This window comes from Schistocerca gregaria, chromosome 6 (genome assembly GCF_023897955.1).
Source record: "Schistocerca gregaria isolate iqSchGreg1 chromosome 6, iqSchGreg1.2, whole genome shotgun sequence".
Classification (NCBI taxonomy): Eukaryota; Metazoa; Arthropoda; class Insecta; order Orthoptera; family Acrididae; genus Schistocerca; species Schistocerca gregaria.
In genome coordinates this window covers 338,278,657-338,305,500 of record NC_064925.1, presented here as the reverse complement: position 1 = coordinate 338,305,500, position 26,844 = coordinate 338,278,657, and the positions used below count along the sequence as shown (strand labels likewise).

Genomic DNA, 26,844 nt, shown 5'->3' with positions numbered 1-26,844 from the left:
TTGAATAATATGAGTGACAATCTATCGCCCTGTCTCAAATTCTTCTCAACCACTGTTTCCCTCTCTTGTCCCTCGACTACCGTAACTACTATCTGCGTTTTGTACAAATTGCAACTATCCTTTCGCTCCCTGTATTTACTCTTGCTACCGTCCGAATTTCAAAAATGGAATTAGGATCAGTTTTGCCTCACGCGTTGTTACATTTCTCCGCAAACCAAATTGATTCTCCCTGACGTTACTCCGTAATACTCACACCTGCCAACAACTATTTTCTTTGGAATTGGAGTTATTACATACTTCTTGAAGTCTGAGGATATTTCGCTTGTCTCATACACCTTGCATAACAGATGGAAGAGTTTTGTCATGGCTTACTTTCCCAAGGCTGTCAACAGTTCTGATCCCTGTCAAATTCATCTCGCAGTATGGTATCTCCCATACCATCTTCATGTACGTCGTCTTTCATTTTTATAGTACTGTTTTCAAGTTCGTCTACGTTGTATAGATCCTCTATGTACTCCCTCCACCTCGCCGCCCGCTGGTGGATGAGCGTTTCTAGGCGCTTCAGTCTGGAACCGCACGACCGCTACGGTCCCAGATTCGAATGCTGTCTCGGGCATGGACGTGTGTGATGTCCTTAGGTTGGTTAGGTTTAAGTAGTTATAAGTTCTAGGGGACTGATGACCACAGATGTTAAGTCCCATAGTGCTCAGAGCCATTTGAACCATCTGAAACTTCCATCTCTCACCTTTCCTTTCTTTGCATAGCTCTGGTTTTCCATCTGAGCTCTTGATATTCATACAGGTCCTTACCTTTTCTCCAAATGCCTCTTTAATTTTCATGAAGGCGGTATCTATTTTTCCCATACTGGTATATGCATCTACATCCTCACATTTTCTGTAGCCATTCCTGCTTAGCCCTATTCGCTTCATTTCGATCTTATTTTTAGACTTTTGTATTCCCTTTTGCATGCTTCAGTTGCTGCATTATTATATTTTCTCCTCTCATCAATTAAATTAAATATCTCTTACGTTATCCAACGATCTCTACAAGTCCTTCTCTCTGTACCTATTTGACCCTCTGCTGCCATCACATTTTCATCTCTACTGATAATGAATAATTTTCTTACAAATATATCTATTGGGAGATAAATAGACCTTCAATATAACTTACAGACCTGAGAATTATCTTAATCGAATCAAATGTGTACTTTAGCAGACATCGAAGCGGTAGTGCCATCATCTTTAAGACACATGAGAAGGATATGTGTGAATATGCATTTGACCCTCGTTGGAGAGTAAAATATTATCTCACGAAGCCAGACTCTTGGGGATCCTGTAGATTACGTGGCTACGTGCAGCTGATGGTACGCGACTATTCTTTGCCTGGCTGTTGTCGTCTTACGTACTCTCGGATCTTCATATGCCAGTTTGGGGAAATTCTGTTTATCCCACACAAAACAAAGCTCAAAAACTTTCAGGTATTGATTTCCTGCGGTATTTATCTCGTATTTAGCAACGGGAGAAGACATGTTCAATTTGCTGTGAAACTGTTCCTACCTGTTTGGGACGGACTTCGAAATTTCTGTCTGAATACCTGCTTGATCTCGACAACATGTCTTCTCCATTCACACTCACACCAGCTATGGCCGTGGCCTAATGTACTCCAACAGCGAAGTTCAAATTTCTCGCCACACAGTACCTATTTCAGTTTATTCCCAAACCTGAATGATCCTGCTTTCAGATATGCTAGGCAGTGCATACCTTGAACATAATTTTTGGCTTGAGGTATCTGTACTAGCTCACTGAACAGGAAGGTAAACAAGACCCGAACACAATGCATGAACTCGCATTGGGCATTATCGGGGTTTAGATCACCGTATAGCCCGTTAGGTTCTTCTTGGTTTCCCATATCGATAAAGCCAAATGTCGGGAAGTTTCCTTTGATTATGACAAGGTGAATATCCCTCCTCATCCTTCTCAAATCGGAACTTGCGTTCCGTCACAAATGACATCACCAGCGACTGGACTCTGAAGACTGGTCTTACTTTTTCTGAATCGAATGAGTGCGCCGAATTAACTTCCATTAGTATGATTATGTAGCCCCAATGACCTTTCTAAAAACACGATACACAAATCACTAAAATACTGTGGCGTAACCGCCAGACACCACACTTGCTAGGTGGTAGCCTTTAAATCGGCCGCGGTCCGTGAGTATACGTCGGACCCGCGTGTCGCCACTGTCAGCCACTGTCAGCGACTGCAGACCGAGCGCCGCCACACGGCAGGTCTAGAGAGACTCCCTAGCACTCGCCCCAGTTGTACAGCCGACTTTGCTAGCGATGGTTCACTGTCTCCATACGCTCTTATTTGCATGGACGACAGTTTAGCATAGCCTTCAGCCACGTCATTTGCTACAACCTGGCAAGGCGCTATATTCAGTTACTATAAGAATGTATTCTGAACAGATAATACTGTGAAACATGTACCGTCAAGAGCGACGTTCATCATTAATGGATTAAAGTTAAGTATGAAACTAATTACGTCCGCTTTCTGAATTCTAATTCCTTGTCATGTTCCAGACCTCACGTCAGTATAGTCCTTCCCTCCTCACGCCATCCTGCGTGAGCTAAAACGTATGCATTTCGGCCTCCACTCGTAACACGGTGTTGGCTCTTCTGCTAACACAATAAATACTACAACACATAGACATTTATGCCCACGCTGTTCCTTCGTTAGGATAAATGATTGCGGCGTCAGGAAATACGTGCAGCCACAAAGTTAAAATACTTACTTAAAAAATAATGAAACAGAGGACCCCAACTTAAAGTGATAACATCCAGTAATAACTAAAACTCTACTCTTATCTAGCAGCCTTAAGCTTTCACACCTTGCAATTTTAAAGTGCAGCAAATAGCTTATTCGACCTTGTTTCCTACAACAACGGACGAACAAAAAGTTTCCATTTGAGGGCGTTACTGCAGCGAACATCCAACGTAGCGCGGCTCCGATGTTGATTTATAAGCACAGACATACAGGAAACGGTTAGTATGGCACTCGTGTCTTTCCGACATACGTGCAGTGAACGCCGAAACGTGAACAACGGAGACGTTATTACCAAATGCGTCCAAGCAGGACCAATGTGCTACCGAAGGACAAACACCAGCTGACATCTCTCGGAGAATGGAGAATGTGAATGCGGAAACAAGCCGTCGAAAACTACTGTTGTGAAACAGTGCACGACAAGGGATGCTGTTACGTCCCCATATCGCAAATTTCGTTAAGCAGAATTTACGTCAACTCGAATAGGAGTCCTTGATCTCTCCCCACTCGATTACCACACCTTCAATCTCTAAAAAAGGCCTTTGGGGGACAACGATTCATGTAGGACGAGGATATGCAGCAGGCAACCCCGTCTTCAAGAAGGGACGTCGAACAGATGTGCAGAACTATAGACCTATATCTCTAACGTCGATCAGTTGTAGAATTTTGGAACACGTGTTATGTTCGAGTATAATGACTTTTCTGGAGACTAGAAATCTACTCTGTAGGAATCAGCATGGGTTTCGAAAAAGACGATCGTGTGAAACCCAGCTCGCGCTGTTCGTCCACGACACGGGTTCCCAGGTAGATATCGCGTTTCCTGACTTTCTCAAGGCGTTCGATAGAGTTCCCCACAGTCGTTTAATGAACAAAGTAAGAACATATTGACTATCAGACCAATTGTGTGATTGGATTGAAGAATTCCTAGATAACAAAGCGCAGCATGTCATTCTCAATGGAGAGAAGTCTTCCGAAGAAAGAGTGATTTCAGGTGTTCCGCAGGGGAGTGTCGTAGGACCATTGCTATTCACAATATACATAAATGACCTTGTGAATAACATCGGAAGTTCACTGAGGCATTTTGCGGATGCTGCTGTAGTATATCTAGAAGTTGTAACAATGGAAAATTGTACTGAAAGGCAGGAGGATCTGCCACGAATCGACGCATGGTGCAGAGAACGGCAATTGAATCTCAATGGAGACAAGTGTAATGTGCTGCGGCTACATAGAAAGAAATATCCCTAATCATTTAGCTACAATATAACAGGTCAGCAACTGGAAGCAGTTAATTCCATAAATTATCTTGGACTTGGCATTAGGAGTGATTTAAAATGGAGTGCCCATATAAAATTAATCGTCGGTAAAGCGGATGCCAGACTGAGATTCATTGGAAGAATCCTAAGGAAATGCAATCCGAAAACAAAGGAAGTAGATTACAGTACACTTGTTCGCCCACTGCCTGAATACTGCTCACCGGTTGGGATCCGTACCAGATAGGTTTGATAGAAGAGATAGAGAAGATCCAAAGGAGAGCAACGCGTTTCGTTGTAGGATCATTTAGTAATCGCGAAAGCGTTACGTACATGATAGATAAACTTTAGTGGAAGACTCTGTAGGAGAGACGCTCAGTAGCAAGGTTTTCTTGAAGTTTCGAGAACATACCTTCACCGAGGAGTCTAGCAGTATATTGCTCCCTCCTACGTATATCTCGCGAAGAGACCTAGAGGATAAAATCAAAAAGATTAGAGCCCACATTGAGGCATACCGACAATCTTTCTTCCCACAAACAATACGAGACTGGTATAGAAGGGAGAACCGATAGAGGTACTCAAGGTACCCTCCACCACACACCGTCAGGTGGCTTGTGGAGTATGGATGTAGATGTAGATGCATACGGTGATTTTGCCCCATTGGCATACCATTTGTGCATCGTATGGCTTCGAAAGAAAATTGTCGATCAGCCTTTATATTTACAGCAAGTGAAGTACGCTTCATAAAAAGTACTTAAAACGACAGAATTGATATAAAATAATCCATACACTTCAGATTATATTTTACCACTGTATAAGCTGAGATAACGAGACTCCTACAGTATTTTCCAGTGAGTGTCTGCCGCTATGTGGGAACGACTAACCGTCTATAAATACGGTGAGCCATTTACGCGCATTATAGGAATCCCTTAATCTATCTCTGATGCGGAAATTGTACCCGAGCTTTGCATAATTGTCGGTTCAACTGCCTCTGATTTAAATATAGCTCGATTTAGTGATCAGGCCGTCACATGTGTCTGCTCTAATACTTCCGTTGCTTCTCTTTTCTCGCCTCCCCTGTGTTATGGAGCGTTTTAGATTCAATGGTTTATATAGACATATCTGTGAGCACTTGTGTGTGTGTGTGTGTGTGTGTGTGTGTGTGTGTGTGTGTGTGTGTGTGTGTGTGGTGAGAGACAGACAGAGAGAGAGAGAGAGAGAGAGAGAGAGAGAGAGAAAGGAAATCACATCACTGTGGCGACGTCCCTTGGCTTTTGAAGAGGACATTGAAGAGATGAATCACACTTTCGGCAAATGTTCCAAGCACGATTTTGACGAAAAATAATCAATACATGCATGTACCATGTGTGTATAAACGCTCACAGAGATTTGCACTTACTTAACTTTCCATCCCTATCATCAAATGAGAAAACTGAAACAGACTCTTACAAACACATAAAGCGGAAATATTTCGGAATGTGCATTACAAGGAGGGGACAGAACACTGAACTATTGTATCTTGGAGCTGGAATCTGTTAGCTCACGAACGATTTACGCTATATCAGAACTTGAAGATTTAGCTGCTATGAGGACATGTAAGATTTATGCTGGGAGAAAGCGAGAATACTAGAAATGTGGCCAACAGCTGTTCTGTGCTCTGTTTTCCAGAAACGAGATCAAAAAGACTGAAATAATTAAAGGGGAATAAGTTAACAGTTGGATGTAAAGCACGTGAATAAAACTTCAACTCTTAGGTTAAGGTCAATAGCCGAAACAATTTTAACTGAAGACTAGAGTGGATTCACATTGGACAGAGAACATGATAATATATTTATTTATAAGGTATTCATAAATAAAATAAGAAAATTTAATAACGAGACACACACAGCTTTCATAGACTATGTCAAGACGTTTGACAGACTGAACTGGATAAACCTCTAGTAAGTATTACTAGAATGTGAAACTCCACGATACTTGACACAGGCCATAAGAAGTTCATACAATAGAACGTAATTTATAACAAAAGCTTGGAACAAAACAAGTAAGAAAGGCATTATAACTAACCAAGGAGTTAAAGAAGATTGCAGTCCTTTTACAGTTTTGCTCAATTTATATGTAAATAACATGATAAAAAAATGGAATGAGGAAACAGAAGACAACAAACGAATAAAACTAGACAAGGACCATCTTTTAAAAATATTATTGTATGCTGACAGCCAGGCTTTATTAACCATTTCAGAAGAAGAATTACATAGACTTATTCTAAGTTACACGAAATTGGCGAAAATAACGATTTAAAAGTGTCTATAGAAACATAGTAACGGCATCCCGAGGAAAATAACATGTGCGCTAAAAATAGTGATAGACAACAAAATTATCGTGCAAGTAACTGGGCTGTGACATTTATTTTGATTGTGATAAAGATATAAAGCTCTAAACAACAAAATTTTGGAATGTCTGCAGAACAAACAAAAACAAGTAATGAAGCACAAATGAAAAACTACAAAGCAGTAGCTGTTCCATTGATTTTCTATGGATCTGAGTCTTGGATAGCAAGCAACGAAAATAAATCAGACAGTGACGTCAGAAATGAAATTCTTCAGATCAGTTAAAGGCTGTGAATTAAAAGACAGTATAAGAAATGAAGGGATTAGGCGTGAGCTTAAAATATTTACAGTAACAGAAAAAAATGCCACATAGAAGCAGAAATGGAAATAACATGTAGACAGAAATTCTGTAGTATGTACCCAGATGACGAAGTTGGTTTGCGGAGTGGTTGGGTCTATGTCTCAACAGTGGTAGATAGTGGAAGGGTGGAAGGAGTCTGAATTAAAAACAGTGTAAAGGAACATTTGTAACTAACAAATGTCATTTCCCATCAAATTTGCGAAGGATATGGTTTCTTTTTCATTTTTAAAAAATAAGAAAAATATGATGAAAGGAAACATGATCTAATATTTATCAGTGCTTGCTAACGTGAGGCCCTGTATCACGCCTCGCCATGACTGTCATTCCTTCGTTAAAAATTGTCTGACACTAGCAATGTACTTTGAAATGTCGGATTATTGAAAAAAAATGGGCTACTACAGTATAACAGAAGTAATGCAGTCCCTTACCTAAGAATGAAGATTGCCAAGGTCACAGGTGAACTAAGGATGACAAAAGATACCTACTGTTACTAGCAGAGAACATAGGTGAAGATTTCTGGGTCGTCATTGTTAGACAACAAATTTAGTTTCATTAAATTTTGGACTGGTCGAGTTTAAGTGCTTTTCTGTAGTCCACCTAGCAAGACCTTCGTTTGCTTGCAGAGTTCTCTTGAGTAAAGAGGTGTCCTCGAAGTAGACTGAAAATGAGGTGGTTTCGTTGTGTAAGGTGTCAGGCAAATCCAAGACCTTCCATGAAAACCCTGACATGATAAGCAAATCCAGTAGTATGTCATATAGCTCCGAATTAATTGTGACATTAAATTAACCAAACTAATACGAGTAACGAGTTAGCAAATGGAATATCACAGACTAACACAAGAATGCCTAAATGCATGTCGTACCTTCCCACTGTGAGACCGACGCAGTTCCGAGGGGAGAAACGAGAACAGAAGCCCAGAGCAGAACCGTGTTAAGCTAGAAGGCCCTACGATAAGGGATGGACTGGACACCCACGTCGCCAGCCTACCTGTAAGACTACCACCCACACGTTTTAGCGTGAGACTTTTTCGCGTCTCTGTTACGTCAAGGACCACCCACCAGCCCATGTTAAAAGCTAGAGACCTCCAGAAGAACAGTACAGATCTTACTATAACGCTAAAAGGAACACACCAGCTGCAGGTTTTAGCGTGAGACTTTTTCGCGTCTCTGCTACGTTGCAAACTTCAAAAACATTGCCCCACCACCAAAAGTGTGTGGTTCTCATTGGATAGACAGAATTTTTGTAGGCGGAGCTTAAGGTTAACATTGAGACCCTGATTGGTCAGATGAGAACACAGCCAGATAGTTTTTTTTAAAACCAACTTCGGTAAATTGTAGTAAGGAGAAGTGAAGAGTTAGTTCCGAGACGGCGAGCTGGATGGCTGCTGCGCCGGCCGCTGCGCCCCTGAAGCTGCCTAACCAACGACAAGGTAATGAACGCACGCGATGCCGCATAACAGCGCATAAAGCTTCACTCAGAAGTGCAGGTCTCATCTGTTACAGGCCCTTTTTGCGTAATACTAGTGTCGATCGTCAATTAAAGCTCATGGTGTTCACATTTGCCACTTGAAGTAAAAATCTGAAACGCGATGATATTTCTGTTATATAGTTATTGAGAAGCCACATCAGCCACTGTAATTTACGACAAGTTAGATAAGTAATTATAGATAACTGAGTCACTGTAGACCATTTTGATAGTTTTCTCTCTTGTGAAACTTAATTTAGACCTAGATTATAGATGTGATATGGCATAGGTCATCTTTCGATCCATTGTAGAACTTGGAAACCCATTCACGGAATATTCGTTCACATTTTTTGTTGAACGCAGTTGGTTTTTACCATCCTGTATTAAAACATTTCCTTTTATCAGTAGTGCAATTTATAAACGATGTTTTGTGAGTAGAATAAAATTTCCAATGGTAAACTTAACTGCTTTATCGACGTTATTTTACCAGCTAACTAAAAATAGGAAAGCCTTGAACCCCTTCCACTAAATTTAGTTAGTATTAAGATTCTTTTACAGGGAGTGCAGTGGAGCTGACGCTGAGATCATTAAGTATTTGGTTATATCATCGCTAGTCTCACTGAACTCTTCTGAATTCTACATGTAATGTGTGGTTTGGCGTCTCCTTACCAGCAACAGGTCTCAGGTTCAAACTAGTCAATTCCCTAAAAAACACACTCAGAGCGTCGTTGCGCGAAAGTGGTAGGGAGACACGATATAGAACAATCAGACACTACCATGAATGTTTAGAGTTGAATACTTGCTTTGAAAACTTTCCTGTCGATGTCTTACAGAAGCATCTGAATCTGACGAGGTCGTATAGGATAACGCCTGTATTAAGTAATGTTCTGTATTTCTGTTGGTAGTGCTGACATTTCTCATAGTTCCGCTTTACCAACGCTAGACGTTTCATTGGTAACCAATTGCAGGCTTCCGTGGCCGTTGTACTATCTATAATATCGTTCGGGGTACGTGACCTCATTGTCAATACGTAAAATTTTCCGACTTTTCGGCCGCTGTTGTAAATGGCTTTCCTCAGGGCGTTTTGCTGACCACATCCCGAGGAAGACCACTTACAAAAGACCATTTGCAACAGTGGCCGGAGCGTCGGAGAATTTTACATATTGACAATGCAGTCACGTACGCTGCAGAATATTGACATTTTAAGCAGAATGCCAAATGTTCCTCGTTTGAATTGCAGATTCGCATGCTGTTATTCTGAGTGGAACCCAGAGGCGACACTGAATTCAGTTTTTAAGTTTACACTACACAATACTTGCTTCTTGAAGCAATCGCGTGATGGCTTCTTGTGAGACGTCTGTGAAATGTTATTCGAAAAGAGTAGATACGGAAGACTGAGCCGTCAGTTTGGGCGAGAAAATCATGTCGGACGCGTTCTGTTGTACCTCAAACTGCTGTTTCCACTTTCGCCCTCGTGACGGTGCTGTATTCGAAAGAGGAAATGAATGACAGAATGAAACGATGTCATTGCTGATGGAGGAAGAAACGCGTATTTACTTGGAAAGATTTTTAATGGTTGGTTAGTTGGTATAAAAGAGAGGGGAAGGGACCAAACTGCTAGGTTATCGGTCCCTTGTTCCGAATGAAACAATGCCACAAGGGTGAGAAGAACACAAACGAAACTTACAACACAAAACGAAAGGAAAAGTCACAAGAACGATGGAAGGGCAACAAACGCTTAAATGGACAAAAGGGGACAATAAAACCACAGAGACGCATGAAACAGAGAGAAGAGATTAAAACAAGAAAGCAGATTACCACGGGTGTCTGACCATAAGAATAAAAAGAAACTAGCCATCCACTCTGCAACACATTAAAACCTCCACCCTGAAAGCTCTACGATGGAGGACACGCAGAAACAAAGGACATGTGCTAAAATTTAAATCAAATGATAAAATCCACCCTCACGAATAAAAGGTAAAACTAAAGAGCCGATGAGGCGTTGTCAGATAAAATTAGCGGCAACGAGTCCGCTAGCCTAAGATTTCGTCGCAGGGCAGTCAAAGTAGGACTGTGTATCAGAATAGGGGCCACTGTCAACATACCGTCGCACCGATACTTAGGTGGGTCTTCACGGCAAAGGAACCACGCAATCCCTGCGAGAGGCCAGAATGGAGAACTTCCACACATTCGTATTCTCTTTAATGGCACGTAGTTTGTTGTGCGTACTGAGATTATGTAATTCCGTCTCCCAAAGCTGAAAAACCTTGCCGCGCAATAATGATCGCAGGTCAGTTAAGGTGATGCCGACCTCCAGAAGCGGTTTCAGTGTAGCCTGTTTGGCCAGCCTGTCGGCAAGTTCATTTCCTGGGATTCCGACGTGGCCTGGCGTCCACACAAGCACCACGGAACTACCGGACCGTTCCACGGCACCGGGACTCCCGGATGGTCGCTGACCAAGGATGGCGAGGGTAGCACTGGTCGATAGCTTATGGAGTCAGTAGACAAGAGAAATGACTCGGCAGGGCATGAGCGGATGTGCTCAAGTGTACGAGGTATGACCGTCAGTTCTGCGGTGAAAATACTGCAGCCATCTGGCAAGGAGGGCTGTTCAATACGTCCTCCATGAACACGCGTAAAGCCAACGTGATCATCAGCCACCACACCGTCGGTGTAAACCACTTCATGGCGCCGGTACATGTCGAGAATCGAGAGAAAGTTACAGAGGAGAGCCGCAGGGTTAACGGAGTACATAGGGCCATGTGTAAGGTACAGGCGAAGCTTTGGCCTAGGTTTACACCATGGAGGTGTACGTGAATGGACCTAGAGGAGAGATGGTAAAGGTAAGGAATCCAGTTCAAAGAAAAGGGAGCAGACGCGAACCACAATCGTGAGCCCTGAGCTGGCACGCCGATGCTGGAAAAGAAGCGCCGTTGGTGGGAAAAGGAGACAGTAATTCGGATTCACAGTTGAACTACATATGTGTGCAACATAACTGGCGAACAGTTGTGCACTTCGGATCTGCAATGGAGGGACTCCAGCCTCCACTAGGACACTGGGCACCGGACTCGTTCTACAAGCTCCCCGTCTCTAGGCGAACGCCGCAGTGGTGCACTGGATAAAGTAAACGCAACGCTGAGGGCGCCGCCGAACTGTAAACCAGTCTCCCATAGTCAAGGCGTGATTGAACAACGGCTCTGTAGAGCTGCAGCAGCGTAGAGCAACCTGCATCTCAGTTGGCATTGCTCAGGCAGCGGTGAGCATTGAGGTGTTGCCAGCACTTCCGCTTAGGCTGACGAAGGTGAGGTAACGAAGTCAATCAGGGGTCGAAAACCAGTCCTAAGAATCGATATGTCTCCACTACAGTGAGTGTTTCTTCATTATGTAAAGTCCTGGTTCCGGATGAACGCCGACAGAAGTGCATCACACACTACTTCGCAGCTGAAAACTGGAAGCCGTGGTATAGAGCCCACGACTGCGCCTTGTGAATGGCTCCCTGTAACCGCCGCTCAGCAACACCAGTACTGGAGGAGCAATACAAAATGCAGAAGTCATTCGCATACAGAAAAGGTGAGATCGACGGCCCTACAGCTGCTGCTAGACCGAAAATAGCCAATAAAAATAGAGACACAGTCAATACGGAGACCTGCGGAACGCCATTCTCCTGAATACGGAGGGAACTATGAAAGGCACCAACTTGGAAAGAACGGAGTCACAGGAAGTTTTGGATAAAAATCAGTAGCGAGCACTGGAGACCCTAGTGATAAAATGTTGCAAGGATATGATGTTGCCAGGTCGTGTCGTATGCTTTATGTTAGTAAAAAAAGACGGCAACAGGTGTTGGCGTCTGGAAAAGGCTGTTCGGATGGCAGACTCGAGTTACACAAGATTATCAGTGGTAGAGCGACCATGGTGGAATTCGTCCTGACAAGGAGACAGTAGGCCACGTGACTCCAGGACCCAACCCAAATGCTGGCACACCGTACGTTCTAGCAGCTTACAAAGAACGTTTGTGAGGCTGAAGGGCCGATACCTATCCACATAAAGCGGGTTCTTACAGAGTTTAAGCACCGAAATGGTGGTACTCTGCCACCATTGCAATGGAATGACGCCATCGCACCAGGTCTGGTTGAAGATGACGAGGAGATGTCGCTTGTAGTCAGACTAAAGATGTTTAATCATCTGACTGGATACCGACCGGCCCACGAGCTGTCAGAGCAATGTGCAGGGGCGCTGAGGAGCTTCCACTCTGTGAATGGGGCGTTATAGGGTTCACTGCGGCGTGTAGTAAACGAGAGGACTTTCCTTTCCGTTTGCCGTTTGAGTGTGCGAAAGGCCGGGGGGTAATTCTGGGACGCAGAAGCTCGAGCATAGTGCTCAGAAAAGTGCTCGGCAGTCACGTTTGCGTCGGTGCATAATACGCCATGTATGTTACAGCCAGGGATACCTTTTGGGGTCTGGTACCCAAAAAGACGTCTGATGTTCGTTCAGACTTGGAAAGGTGACGTATGGCACCCAATGGTTGACACATACCTCTCCCAACACTCTTGTTTCCGTCGTTTTATAAGCTGGCAAACGGAGCCGCTTAAAGGCCATTTCGTGTCCTAGGGCAGGGTGCTGTTTATGTCGCTGTAGAGCTCGCCGACGCTCTTTAATTGATTCAGCCACTTTTGGCGACCACAAAGGGACTGTCTTTCTCTAGGAACACCATAAGGAACGAGGGATCGCGTTTTCCGCCTCAGAAACGATCGTTGTAGTAACCTGCTCAACCACAATATCGATGGCACCATGTGGGAGAGATTCAACGGTGACAGCACAGGTGAAGGCTACCCAGTCTGCCTTGTTTAAAGCCCATCTGGGTAGGCGTCCATGGGCATGACGCCGGGGTAGTGACAGGAAGATGGGGACATGGTCACTACCACACAGGTCGTCATGAGCTCTATAGTGGATAGATGGGAGAAGGCGAGGACTGAAGAGCGGGAGATCAATGGCCGAATATGTACCTCGTGCCATACTGAAATGTGTGGAGGCACCTGTATGTAAGGGGCAGAGGTCGAGGTGGGACAGTAAATTTTCGACTCTCCACCTCAGCCAGTAAGCATAGTGCCGCCCCACAAGGGGTTATCGGCGTTAAAATACCCCAAAAGTAGGAAAGGTTTAGGGAGTTGATCAATCAGTGTTGCCAACACATTCAGGGGTACTGCACCATATGGAGGGAGATGCACATTGCAGACAGTTATTTCCTGTGTCGTCTGTATTGTGACAGCTACAGCTTCAAGAGGAGTTTGAAGGGGCACAGGATCACTACACACCTAGTTCATACATAGACGCAAACTCAACCTGACCCTCTATTATATTCGCTATGTGATATCCCCTGTAACCATGAAGGGCAGGAGTCCGCATTGCCGTGAACCAGATTTCCGGGAGGGCAATGCAGAAAGCAGGTGTAAAGCTTAACAGTTGCTGTAGCTCATCCAGATGATGGAAAAAAGCCGCCACAACTCCATTGGAGGATGACATAGTCATGAGACTAGGAAGGCATGAAACACTCAGTGAGGCAGTCTATGCCTCAGAGTCACCTGCTGCCACAGGATGACTATCTGTGCAATCAACATTCATTGTGTCTGAGGGCCTAGCGAAATCTAGGTCCTCAGTGGACGCCAGAATCGCCACTTCATCCTCAGATGCAGAACTTGTAGGTAGCCATGATGAGGCTTGGGGATCTTTTCCTTTTTCGGTTTATCTCGCTGCTCCTTAGGTTTTATCAGCTGGGAGGGCTTCACTGATTCAGTCGCAGGGACTGAGGAGGACCATGAAGCCCAACGACCAGCTACTGTGGTTGCTTCAGCCACAGGAAGGTGTCAGCTTTAGCACTGGTAGGAACCTGGGAAGGGAGTGACCCAAGGGCCACTTCCTAGTGACAGGATCCGAAGACCAGGTATGCTACTCCAGCTGAGAAATGGGGACTGGTGTCCCCTATGGTTGGGAGGTGTTGCTCCCAAAACAGGTGGTGCAGGAGCAACAGGGAGGGAAGTGCCCCCGCCCCCCCTCCCCACCATCAAGGAAGGAGCTGTAGTCAGGCAGTTCTGCGAGCCAATTGTATGCAGTAGAGCAGAAGATGATATAACCGTTGTCATAGCGGCAATTTACGTTGAGTCATATGCGCAGGGTGTAGCCTCTCATATTTTCTCTTGGCCTCAGTGTAGGTCAGTCAGTTCAGGGTCTTGTATTCCATTATTTTCCTTTCTTTCTGGAGAATCCTGCAGTGTGGTGACAAGACGAATGGTACTCTCTGCAGCTGACACAGATAGGATATGGGGAACATGGAGAGTACCAGGATGTGAAAGACGTCCTCAATCCCAAAAGGTGACACTGAAAGTACAGAAGGAAGACATGTGGCCGAACTTCCAGGGGGAAGGAGGGGTGGGAGGTTATATAGCTTCACATCACAGTGGTAGACCATCACCTTGACCTCCTCAGGTAAAGTGTCACCCTGGAAAGCCAAGATGAATGCACCAGTGGCAACCTTATTATCCCTCATACCCCGATAGATGCACCATTCGAACTGAACTTCTCGTCACTCTAAGTTGGCGCGCAGCTCGTTGTCAGACTGCAAAAGAAGGTCCCTGTGGAATGTAATACCCTGGATCATATTTAAGCCCTTATGATGCATGATGGTAACATCCCCCATCTTGTCGCAAGTGAGGAATGCCTGTGACTGGGCAGAGGATGCTGTTTCTATCAAGACTGACCCTGACCGCATTTTGGACAAGCCCTCCACCTCCTCATACATGTCCTCCACTTGCTCCACAAATAACTGAGTCTTCATGGACATGAAAGATTCCGCATCAAGTCTCGCACATATGAGGTACCGGAAAGAAAAAGCTTCGCTGTCATCCTCAGTCTGACATTCCTCCCATGGTGTGGCCAAGGAGGAGAACGATTTGGGGTCGTAATTCCTAACATTGAAGGTAGATCTCGACTGCTTACAGACTGCTGGTGGTAGACCACCAGTAAGATGATGTTCTACGCTTCATCGTGTATCAGCCACCCTGATGCCACCCACTCTGACCAGAGCCCATCCCCATGGGCGTCACCTAGCCTCAACAATGGCCATCTGGCAGGATAGCCATTGCCAGGAGTGCCGATGGTCCACGGGGATGGGCATCTACTCCTTGGCATATGTGGGGAGCTAACGGCGCAGGCATCAACACAGCGATATCTGTGTGGTCAGGGGGCTACAACCAAGTGGGTGCATGGCGGCCCCACCTCAACGGACTGGCTACCATGCCGGATATCAGGTGCAATCAAGTAAACAAGTCCATTATCAACGCCAAAGAAGAAAACGATACTGCAAAGTTGATGGAAAAACACTCACCCAGGAAGGTGACTTCGCCCAACAGTTGGAGGATGAGCAGAAGTGCAGATCCCCATCGACGACGGATGTGAGAGGTCTCATCGCATGATGGGCACCATGCACCTTGTAAGGCGCCCTTCCCCACTTGGCTCGCTCTTCGCGAAAATTTTGAAAAATGGAGGTCAAACCTTACAGGGGACCACCACATAAGGGACGAAACGTGTGAGACTCCTTTTAGTCGCCTCTTACGGCATGAACGAATACCTCGGGCCTATTCTTATTTCCGGACCTGCAGGGGAGTATTTTATGTCTTGCATCATAGACAAGTTCGAAAAAAGAAAAAAATAGATAGGAAGCCATACAGACAGAGAATATAATAGCTTCCAGTTTAATGAAAAAGCTTAATTTTACAACAACAACAAAAAACGCAATTTGATTTAAGTTCTAAGGTTTTAAAGAAAGTATGTCTTCGGAGCAACTAATGAGGAAAAAGTTATTGAGGAACGGCTCAGTTCTACAATTTCAAAACAGTTCCAGCTGGTAGGAGATACACTAGGTTCGCTTCTGAGATTGTACAACTGATTATTGAAAGATCTCGTTGATTACATCGAATGTATCCTCCCTTTTGTCCTGGTTAAAATGGGAGTTTTGTTTGGAATAACACGAAAACGAACAGTTTTATACGGATCCTAATGTTTGGGACGGACTCTTTCCTCTTGCTTCACTGTCTCGCAACCAAGAATGTCTATTTGACGCGCTTCCCTTATAGAAGAGAAGTCTGTCTCATTGTGATACATCCTCTCGTAACACGTTTCGCTGCTGCTACCAATAACGAACTTGTCTCATTAAACTGTGACCGAGGCTGTTTCGCGTAGTGTAAATGTATCTTGACAGAATAACATTATTCCTGAACGATATGGGTATGAGTAACAGCAGGCCTGTTGTGTATACCAGCAACAACTAAATCCTTCGTAGTAGAATTAGTCTCGACTAGCATTAGAAGCGAGAAGTGAGCGCTTGGCGAATGTTTTGGCGCGCGCGGCAGACTCACCGACGACGAGCATGTCGCCGTGCTCCGAGACGGTCCTGAAGGCGGGCGCCTCTCCGGACACCTCACAGCGGTAGCGGCCGGACGCCTCCAGGTCCACGTTGTGCAGAGTCACCTGGCTGGCGTTGGACCGCGACCTCTGCACACGTCAACCACACACTTGCAGTAAACTCTGCCGCAGGCAAAAAATTTAACATACTTTACGCAAATATATGACTCTAGACATTGCAGCATTGTAATTTGATAAAAAGTATCGAGACACCTCTTATGGGCATGAACTTGGGGGTGCCCACTCTTCGCCTTTACAACTGCTTCAGTTCTGCTGGGGATACTGCCAATGAGATGGTTGAATGTCTGTGCAGGAATAGTAGCCTCTTATTCCTTAAGAGCCGAAGTTAGTGAAGATAGTGATATTTCTCGCTGTGATCTAGAGCGAGGTCGACATTCTGACTCATACCAAAGGTGATCTTATATATCCAATAATTAAATTTTCCGCAAGAGGTTTATCTACAATAATGATGGAAGGCAAAGAAATGAATTAAAATTTGTGTCACGGCCAGGACTCGAATCCTCATCTTCTTCCTTACTAGACAGAAGTGCTGAACATTACACCACCGCTGCACTATTGTCAATATCACTGCACAAACTACCGAAGTCGGATGCTCTCCCCATCACACACTTCAGTTCATATCTGCAGCTGTGTAGAACCTGCGGGAATATTGAACATAGTGCTGCAGTGAAGTAATGGTGAGCATTTCTGCCTAGTAAGCAAGAACATCTGGGTTCAAGTTCCCGGCTGTTGCACAAATTTCAATTCATTTCCTTAGCTTCCATCATTATCGTAGGTAATGACGAAACTTAAAAGTCTCGGAGAAAATTTAATTGTATGATCTATAAGATCACAAGTGGTACTGGACTTCTCCGTCAGATCCAACACTCGGAGTGCTATTCAAATGCCGGAGAGCTCAGGCAATAATGACAATTTACGGGAAAAATAAGCGGTTGTATACTGATCAGCATTTTTCCCTGGTAGGCAAAGAGACCTGGGTCCGAGTGCCGGCAGTGACACAAATTTTAATTCATTTATTCAGCTTCCATTATCATTCCAAAGGTGTTCCATCAGGTTCAAATGGAAACTCTGGACAGAACTTCCATTTCAGGTACGTTATTAATCACAAGAGCTTTCCTTGCATTGCCATTCTACTTCGACCATCATCAGTTATTTTGCTTCCAAAATAGCAAAACTCATTTACTACTTTAAGTGTCTTCTTTTCTATTCTAATTCCCTCAGCGTCACTTGATTTAATTCGACTACATTCCATTAGCCTCGTTTTGCTTTGGTTGAAGTTCATATTATATCGTCCTTTCAAGACACTGTCCATTCAGTTCAGCTGCTCTTCCAAGTCCTTCGCTGTCTCTGACGGCGTTACTATGTCATTGCCAAATCTCAAAGTTTTATTTCTTCTCCATGGATTTTAATACCTACTCCAAATTTTTGTATTGTTTCCTTTACTGGTTGCTCAATATACAGATTGAATAAAACTGTATATTTGTGGTACGGTCTTACGGGAACAAACTGCTGAGGTCATCGATCCCTAAGCTGACACACTACTTAATCTAACTTAAACCAACTTACGCTAAGGACAGCACACACCCCCATGCCCGAGGTAGGACTTGAACCTCCGACGGGTGGAGCCGTGATAAACTCGACAGGACACCCTAGATCGCGCCGCTAACCCGCGGGGCACACATTGAGTAATATGGGGGAAAGGCTACCTGTCTCACTCCCTTCGCAATCACTGCTTCCCTTTCGTAACCCTCCACTCTTATAACTGTCATCTGGTTTCTGTACAAATTGTAAATAGCCTTTCACTGTCTAGATTTTATCCCTGCCACCCTTAGCATTTGAAGGAGAGTATTCCAGTCAAGTGTACAAATGCTATAATCGAAGGTTTGCCTTTCCTTAACCTATCTTCTCTGAGAAGCTGTAGGGTCAGTATTGCCTCCCGTGTTCCTACATTTATCTGAAATCCAAACTGTATTCCCCAAGGTCGGCTTCTAACAGTTTCCCCATTCGTCTGTAAGGAATTAGTATTTTGCAGCCGTGAATTATTAAACTGATAGTTCGGTAGATTTCTCAACTGTCAGCACCTGCGTACTCTGGAATGCAGTTATTATATACTTCTGGAAGTCTGAAAGTATTTCACCTGTCTCATACAACTTGCTCACCAGACTGAAGAGTTTTGTCATGGCTGGCACTCCCAAGGCTACCAGCAGCACTAACGGAATTTTGTCTACTCCCGGGGCCATGTTTCGACTTAGGTCTTTCAGTGCTCTATCAAATTCCTCACGCAGCCTCCCCACCAACGGCAAGGTCCGTGGTTCAAGGGGGGAGGGAGGGGGGAGGTAGATAAAAAAAGCAGTAGATAACGCTATTGAAATAGTACTGCTCAATTCGTGTTAGTATATACATTCTACAAAAAGATAACAAAGATTTTAATACCACTCCACATATAATTGGGCAACGACCTTGCCGCAGTAGATACACCAGTTCCCGTGAGATCACCGGTGTTAAGCGCTGTAGGGCGTGGCCGGCACTTGGATGGGTGGCCATCCAGCCGCCATGTGCTGTTGCCATTTTTCGGGTTTCACTCAGCCTCGTGATGCCAAATGAGGAGCTACTCCACCGAATAGTAGCGGCTCCGGTCAAAGAAAACCATCATACCGACCGGGAGAACGGTGTGCTGACCAGATGCCCCTACTATCCACATCCACTAATGAGGATGACACGGCGGTCGGATGGTCCCGATGGGTCACTTGTGGCCTGAAGACGGAGTGCCACATATAATTACGGTATGTTGACAAATGAATGAACAAACTCTACCATACAGCATTGCTGGAGTTGCTGTCAATCGTAGCTGTCAAAACCACAACAGTATATACAAGCGATAAAAGACGTAGCTCGCATTTGCGAATAACAGTAATTAATAAAGATAATTAATATTTTTTTAAAAAATTGGCTATAGTTGGGAACGCCCTATGCAGCAATAAGATTACAAGACAACGACAGCGCCACGATGCAATATGGAAGTAAGTGCTAGCGTACAGCAAAACAAAATTGTTACCAGTTACAATGTTATAACGTTTACCAAAGCGTATTTGGTTGCAGAGAGCCTGAAGATGCCGGCCATTCCCAATTAGGCCTCTTGCTAAAGTAAAACGTCAATCAGTTAACAATCATAGCAGCATTCTGGTACATTACCGTTTTTCTTTTAGTAATACGTTATAGTTGCCTTAAGCTACCTCCTCCCAGGGGGCTCACCGCTCTTTGATGAGTACGTGCTTGGTGACCACGGGGCCCCAGCCCTTGCACCACCGCTTCTCTTTCAGTGCTGCCTGTCTCCTCTTGTCCTGCCCCTTTCCCCTCTCTTGGAGAGATGTCTCGTGTATCCATGGCCTCTTGAAGCTCATTTGCGTTGGTTTGCTTGTAGAAATATTCTCTCTTGCACTGCCCTTTTCCTGTACTCCCCTTTCCCTGTTTCGCCCTTTCCTTGTTTTGCTCTTTCCCTGTTTATCTCTTTCCATGTTTAGCTCTTTTGAAAGGTGGCTACACTGAGTCACAGCGCCAGAGAGTATTATTCAGCCGCCTCCACTGACAGTTGCCGCTGAGAAGTTGGTGAGGGCAGTAGTAGTTCTGAGGTAGGCGTGATCTGTGCTCGTTGAGACGTCGATAGAGTACTAGTTGTTCTGTTGGGCAAGACACCATATGTTATTCGATTGGGGATGTTGTAATGATCAAAGTGTATTTTTCGTCAATATACACTCCTGGAAATGGAAAAAAGAACACATTGACACCGGTGTGTCAGACCCACCATACCTGCTCCGGACATTGCGAGAGGGCTGTACAAGCAATGATCACACGCACGGCACAGCGGACACACCAGGAACCGCGGTGTTGGCCGTCGAATGGCGCTAGCTGCACAGCATTTGTGCACCGCCGCCGTCAGTGTCAGCCAGTTTGCCGTGGCATACGGAGCTCCATCGCACTCTTTAACACTGGTAGCATGCCGCGACAGCGTGGACGTGAACCGTATGTGCACTTGACGGACTTTGAGCGAGGGCGTATAGTGGGCATGCGGGAGGCCGGGTGGACGTACCGCCGAATTGCTCAACACGTGGGGCGTGAGGTCTCCACAGTACATCGATGTTGTCGCCAGTGGTCGGCGGAAGGTGCACGTGACCGTCGACCTGGGACCGGACAGCAGCGACGCACGGATGCACGCCAAGACCGTAGGATCCTACGCAGTGCCGTAGGGGACCGCACCGCCACTTCCCAGCAAATTAGGGACACTGTTGCTCCTGGGGTATCGGCGAGGACCATTCGCAACCGTCTCCATGAAGCTAGGCTACGGTCCCGCACACCGTTAGGCCGTCTTCCGCTCACGCCCCAACATCGTGCAGCCCGCCTCCAGTGGTGTCGCGACAGGCGTGAATGGAGGGACGAATGGAGACGTGTCGTCTTCAGCGATGAGAGTCGCTTCTGCCTTGGTGCCAATGATGGTCGTATGCGTGTTTGGCGCCGTGCAGGTGAGCGCCACAATCAGGACTGCATACGACCGAGGCACACAGGGCCAACACCCGGCATCATGGTGTGGGGAGCGATCTCCTACATTGGCCGTACACCTCTGGTGATCGTCGAGGGGACACTGAATAGTGCACGGTACATCCAAACCGTCATCGAACCCATCGTTCTACCATTCCTAGACCGGCAAGGGAACTTGCTGTTCCAACAGAACAATGCACGTCCGCATGTATCCCGTACCACCCAACGTGCTCTAGAAGGTGTAAGTCAACTAGCCTGGCCAGCAAGATCTCCGGATCTGTCCCCCATTGAGCATGTTTGGGACTGGATGAAGCGTCGTCTCACGCGGTCTGCACATCCAGCACGAACGCTGGTCCAACTGAGGCGCCAGGTGGAAATGGCATGGCAAGCCGTTCCACTGGACTACATCGAGGATCTCTACGATCGTCTCCATGGGAGAATAGCAGCCTGCATTGCTGCGAAAGGTGGATATACACTGTACTAGTGCCGACATTGTGCATGCTCTGTTGCCTGTGTCTATGTGCCTGTGGTTCTGTCAGTGTGATCATGTGATGTATCTGACCCCAGGAATGTGTCAATAAAGTTTCCCCTTCCTGGGACAATGAATTCACGGTGTTCGTATTTCAATTTCCAGGAGTGTATATGAAGGTAAGGAATTTTTTTTATTTTAGACGTCCTAAATAACAATGCCTCTTGGTCACAGGTTCAGTCAACAAAGCATCTGGCTCGTGTTCTTGTATTTCACTGTAATTCTGGTTTCTATGTGCAATCATAGTATATCTGTTTTTTTTTTTAATTACTTCATTGTAAATGGCGTTTAAAGCATCTTGTCGTATTGAGGAAGAACCGTGCCAGATGTGTACGTTGAATCAGACTTCCACACACAGAACAGTTATACTTGTGCTTTGTTCTTTCGTAGCTTTTATAGTTGCTGGGGACTTAATTAATTAATTGTGTTAACACAAAGCTCCTTTCATTCTTTGTTGTTATTCTATGCAGTCAGATTGCGCAGCAATACTAATATTATTCAGGGCCAACCGGTTACGAGACTGCGTAGTCGGACAAACAGTGACTAAAATTAAAATTATTAGCATTTAATATTTAATTACGCCCCCATGCACTTTCCCTGTTTAGCTCTTTCCCTGTTCCTTTCTTTCCTTGTTCTGCTCTTTCCTTGTTATGTTCTCTTTTTCCTCCGATGCGGCGTTTGTGATCTTTCTTTCTTCTTTTCCTTCTTATCTTTTTTTCTCCTTCCTGTGTGTGCCTGCCGGTCACCCACGCGTTTGAACCGTAGCAGGAGACTGGGTAACGGGTAACTCCCAGCCCCCGGTTGGCATGTTGGGCCTGTCCATACCCCTTGGTACAGGCCAGGCCCAGGGAGGGGATTGCCTGAGCTGTTACCTGCCTCCTCTGCCAATTGGTCCCTCTGTCTGTCGTTCGGGAGATGTGACCTAAGGTGAGGACAATCGCCCAAGGTGGGGGGGGCTCCCCTTTGCAGGGCCCCTGGCTGGAAGGAGCGCGCCATAGGAGACGCTGGCAATCATGGGGGACTTCTACCCAATGCCTGAAAGTCGAATGAGGCTCCTACATCAATATCTGTTCCTGTTGGGCCTCGATATCTAGTAGTCTCACGTTTACATGAAAATCAGACTTTTGCTACTGTTAACCCCTATGTTATACAGAAAAGCCCTTTGAAGTCATGCTCTCGTCTCCGCAAAGGAACGCTGCTTTTGGAAATTGATAGTGCTCTCCAGGCCCAGAAACTACTCAAGGCCCAAATCCTACACGAATATCCTATAAATGTGGAGGCTCGCAGGTCACTTAACTCGTCCCAAGGTGTTATCTACACTCTGCTTTTGGATGGTTTGACGGAGAAAGAAATAACTAATTATCTGTCGGATCAGGGCGTTACTGCTGTTCATGGAGTTATGAAGGAGGAAGCTGCCGATTTGGTGCCCACTCGCACGTTGTTCCAGACTTTCGATCTGTTAACTCTTCCTACCAAGATTAAGGCCGGCTATGAAGTCATCTCTGTGCGTCCTTACATTCCCAATCCGTTGAGGTTTTATAAATGCCACCAGTTCAATCATACCAGCACGTCATGTAAAAACGCAGCAAAATGTGTCACTTGTAGCAGGGATGCACACGAGGGCGCCTGTCCACCTCCTTCCCCCCGCTGTGTCTATTGTAATGGACAACTTGCTGCTTCTTTTCGTTCTTGTTCCGTCTATCAGAACGAGAGGGACGTTCGGGAGATAAGGGCGAAGCAAAAGGTACCTTTTTCTGTTGCCCGGAAACTGTTGGCGAGCCGTAAACCGAATGTCCCTTCTCCTGAAAGCTACAGCACCGTGTTCGCCTCTCCCCGTCTCACAAAAAACATAGCTACGCAAACTTGTGACTTACAATTCAGTCGCCTCGCCTTCAAGCTGACACTCCGTCTCCCGGGCTGTAGATTCTGCTACCTGCTCTTCGCCCTCACCGGCGAAGGTGGTTACAAGGCAGCCAGCGAACCGTCAATTAAAAAAGGATTATTTCCGGGAATATTTCTTGCATACCTCGCGTTCGCAGCCGTCTGGGTCTTCTACAAATCGCCAAAAGTCAAAAGAATCATCCAAAGGCAGTCTTCCTCCTCTCTGACTCGTCGGCTCTCTTCGACTCGTCGGTCCTTCTCAACTGAACGACACCGAGGAAGCTCCGTTGCTCCCACTGAGTTGATGGACGAGGACCCTCCACCTGTGGGTTCCAGTGGCTGTCCTCTCTCGACGGCTCGCCCCGAGCGGCCGTCGAGGTGAGTGTTTCACCTTCAGTCTCCGGTGATCCTAAATTTTATGGCCCTTTTACAATGAAATATCCGTGGCCTTCGCTATAACAGGGTGGACCTCCAGCTGCTTCGGCACTCGCAATGTCCGCTTGAAGTCTGCCTCCAAGAAACCAAGCTACACCCTCAAGACCATTTTGCTCTTTCCCATTTTACTTCACTGTGGATGGACCTTCCCCTCACAGCGGGGATTCTTGTCCATGGTGGGGTCTTGCTGCTTCTACAAGATAATGTTTCTCATGGTCCTATCCCCTTACATACCCACCTGCAAGCAGTTGCTGCTCGTGTTTTCCTTCTCGAATTTACCTTTTTCCTCTGTACCATTTATATCCGTTTGTCTTCTGTTGACACTAGGGCGGACCTGACGCAGCTGGTTGGGCAGCTTCCTGTACCCTTTCTGCTTCTCGGTGACACCAATGCCCATCATCCTCTTTGGGGCTCGCCTGTCGCCTGCCCTAGAGGTTCTCCTTTGGCGGGTCTTCTTAATCATCTTAAACTTGTGTTCCTTAACACCGGCGAAGCCACGTTTCTCTCTGATTCCACGCACACTTATTCCCACTTAGGTCTCTCGATCTGCTCTGCCCAGCTCGCTCGACGTCTCGAGTGGTGTGCTGTTTCCGATGCTTACTAGAGTGACCACTTCCTTTGTGTGACTCGCCTGCACAGTTATACCCCGCCACAGCGGCCCGATTATTGGAAATTCTCTCTTGCTGACTGTAGACTCTACTCATCCTTGGCAGTCTTTGACGAACGGCCGTTTCCCAGCTGTGATGATCAGATCGAGCACCTCCTGGACGTTATTCTCTCTTCTAGCGAAACCTCTACCGCTCGTACTACTACTTCTCCCCGTCGGGTCCCGCTCCCTTGGTGGACTGTGGAGTACGGCAGTGGGATTCGTGCCCGACGACGTGCGCTTCATTGCTTTCACCGTCATCCTACATTAACGAACTGCATCGACTAAAAGCAACCTCGTGCGCAGTGCCGTCGCACTCTATCGAGGAAAGCAAGAAAGCATGCTGGGTTTCCTTCACCAGCTAGTCCAATAGTTTTATTCCGTCCTCTCTCGTTTGGGGTGGCCTGCGCCAGTTTCCTGGAACTACCGCCCACTCCCCGATCCCTGGTCTGCCTGTGGCGGGAAACGTCAAAGTCGACCCTGTAGCTGTTTCCAACGCTTTGGGTCAATACTTTGCGGAGGTTTCAAGCTCCATCCACTACCATCCTGCCTTCCTTCCTCGGAAGCAGGCGGAGGAGGCTCGTGCGATCTCTTTTCTCTCCTTGAATCGAGAGTTCTACAATACTCCTTTTACTATGACGGAGCTCGAGCGTGCTCTCTCCTCATCCAGGTCTTTTGCTCCTGGGCCCGAAACAATCCACGTCCTCATGCTGCAGAATATTTCTTCTGCGGTTAAACGCTTTCTCCTCGATACCTACAACCGTATTTGGACTGACCGTGCATTGGCGTGAAGCTACTATTGTTTCCCTATCTATGCCTGGTAATGATAAATCTTTTCCTTCCAGTTATCGCCTAATTTCCCTTACCAGCAGCGTTTGTAAGGTGGTGGAACGCATGATAAGTGGTCGATTAGTGTGGTGGCTCGAGTCACACCATCTTCTCACTAATGCTCAGTGTGGGTTCCGAAAGCGCCGCTCAGCGGTTGATCATCTGGTCACCCTGTCGACGTTCATCATGAATAATTTTCTGCAGAAGCGTCAAACAGTGGCCGTGTTCTTTGATTTCGAGAAATTCTATGTATGATACCTGTTGGCGGACAGGCATTCTACGTATTATGAGGCCTTCGCGGTCGTCATCCCACTTTTCTCCGGGAATTTTTAACAGATTGAATTTTCTGGGTACTTGTGGGTTCCTCCTTATCCCACACCTTTCCACAGGAGAATGGGCTGCCTCAGGGCTCCGTACGGACTGTCATCCTGTTCGCCATAGCCATCAACCCAATTACAGACTGCCTTCCCGCTGGCGTTTACGGCTCTCTTTTCGTTGACGACTTTGCTGTTCATTGCAGCTCCCAGATGACGTGTCTCCTGTAACGCTGTCTTCAACGTTGCCTGGATCGTCTCTATTCGTGGATGGCACAAATGGATTCCTCTTTTCTGCTACCAAATCCATTTGCTTCAACTTCTGGCGGTACAAGGCGTTTCTTCCACTGTCTTTGAGACTGGGCCAAAATGCTCTCCCGTTCTTGGATGAAACTAAGTTCTTGGGGCTTACGTTGGATAGGAAACTCAGTTGTTCTCCTCACCTGTCCTACCTAGCTCCACGCTGCACCCACTCCTTTGTGTACTGAGTGGTACCTCTTGGGGAGCTGACCAGACTGTCCTCCTCCGCCTCTCTCGATCTCTTGTCCGATCCAAGTTGGATTATGGATGCATGGTCTATTCCTCTGCACGGCCGTCTATCTTACGCTGTCTAAATACAAACCACCATTATGGGAGGCGTATCACCACTGGTGCCTTCCCTACTAGCCCAGTTGACATCTTAACATCTACATCTACGTGATTACTCTGCTATTCACAATAAAGTGCCTGGCAGAGGGTTCCGTGAACCACCTTCAAGATGTCTCTCTACCGTTGCACTCTCCAACGGCACGCAGGAAAAACGAGCACTTAAATTTTTCTGTGCGAGCCCTGATTTCTCTTATTTTATCGTGATAATCATTTCTCCCTATGTAGAGTGTCAACAGAATGTTTTCGCAATCGGAGGAGAAAACTGGTGATTGAAATTTCGTGAGAAGATCCCGTAGCAACGAAAAACGCTTTTGTTTTAATGATTGCCACTCCA

At 46.0% G+C, this 26,844-nt stretch overlaps 1 protein-coding gene across 2 annotated transcripts in view; it reads right to left on the bottom strand.

The window, feature by feature from the left end:
- LOC126278661 (cell adhesion molecule 2-like) overlaps positions 1-26,844 on the bottom strand; it is a 1,323,224-nt gene that overhangs the window by 581,039 nt on the left and 715,341 nt on the right. For both annotated transcript variants that reach the window (XM_049978894.1, XM_049978893.1), the window contains exon 3: positions 16,630-16,765. In XM_049978894.1, coding sequence (XP_049834851.1) covers positions 16,630-16,765 — 136 coding nt within the window. The remainder of the gene's footprint in view (positions 1-16,629; positions 16,766-26,844) is intronic.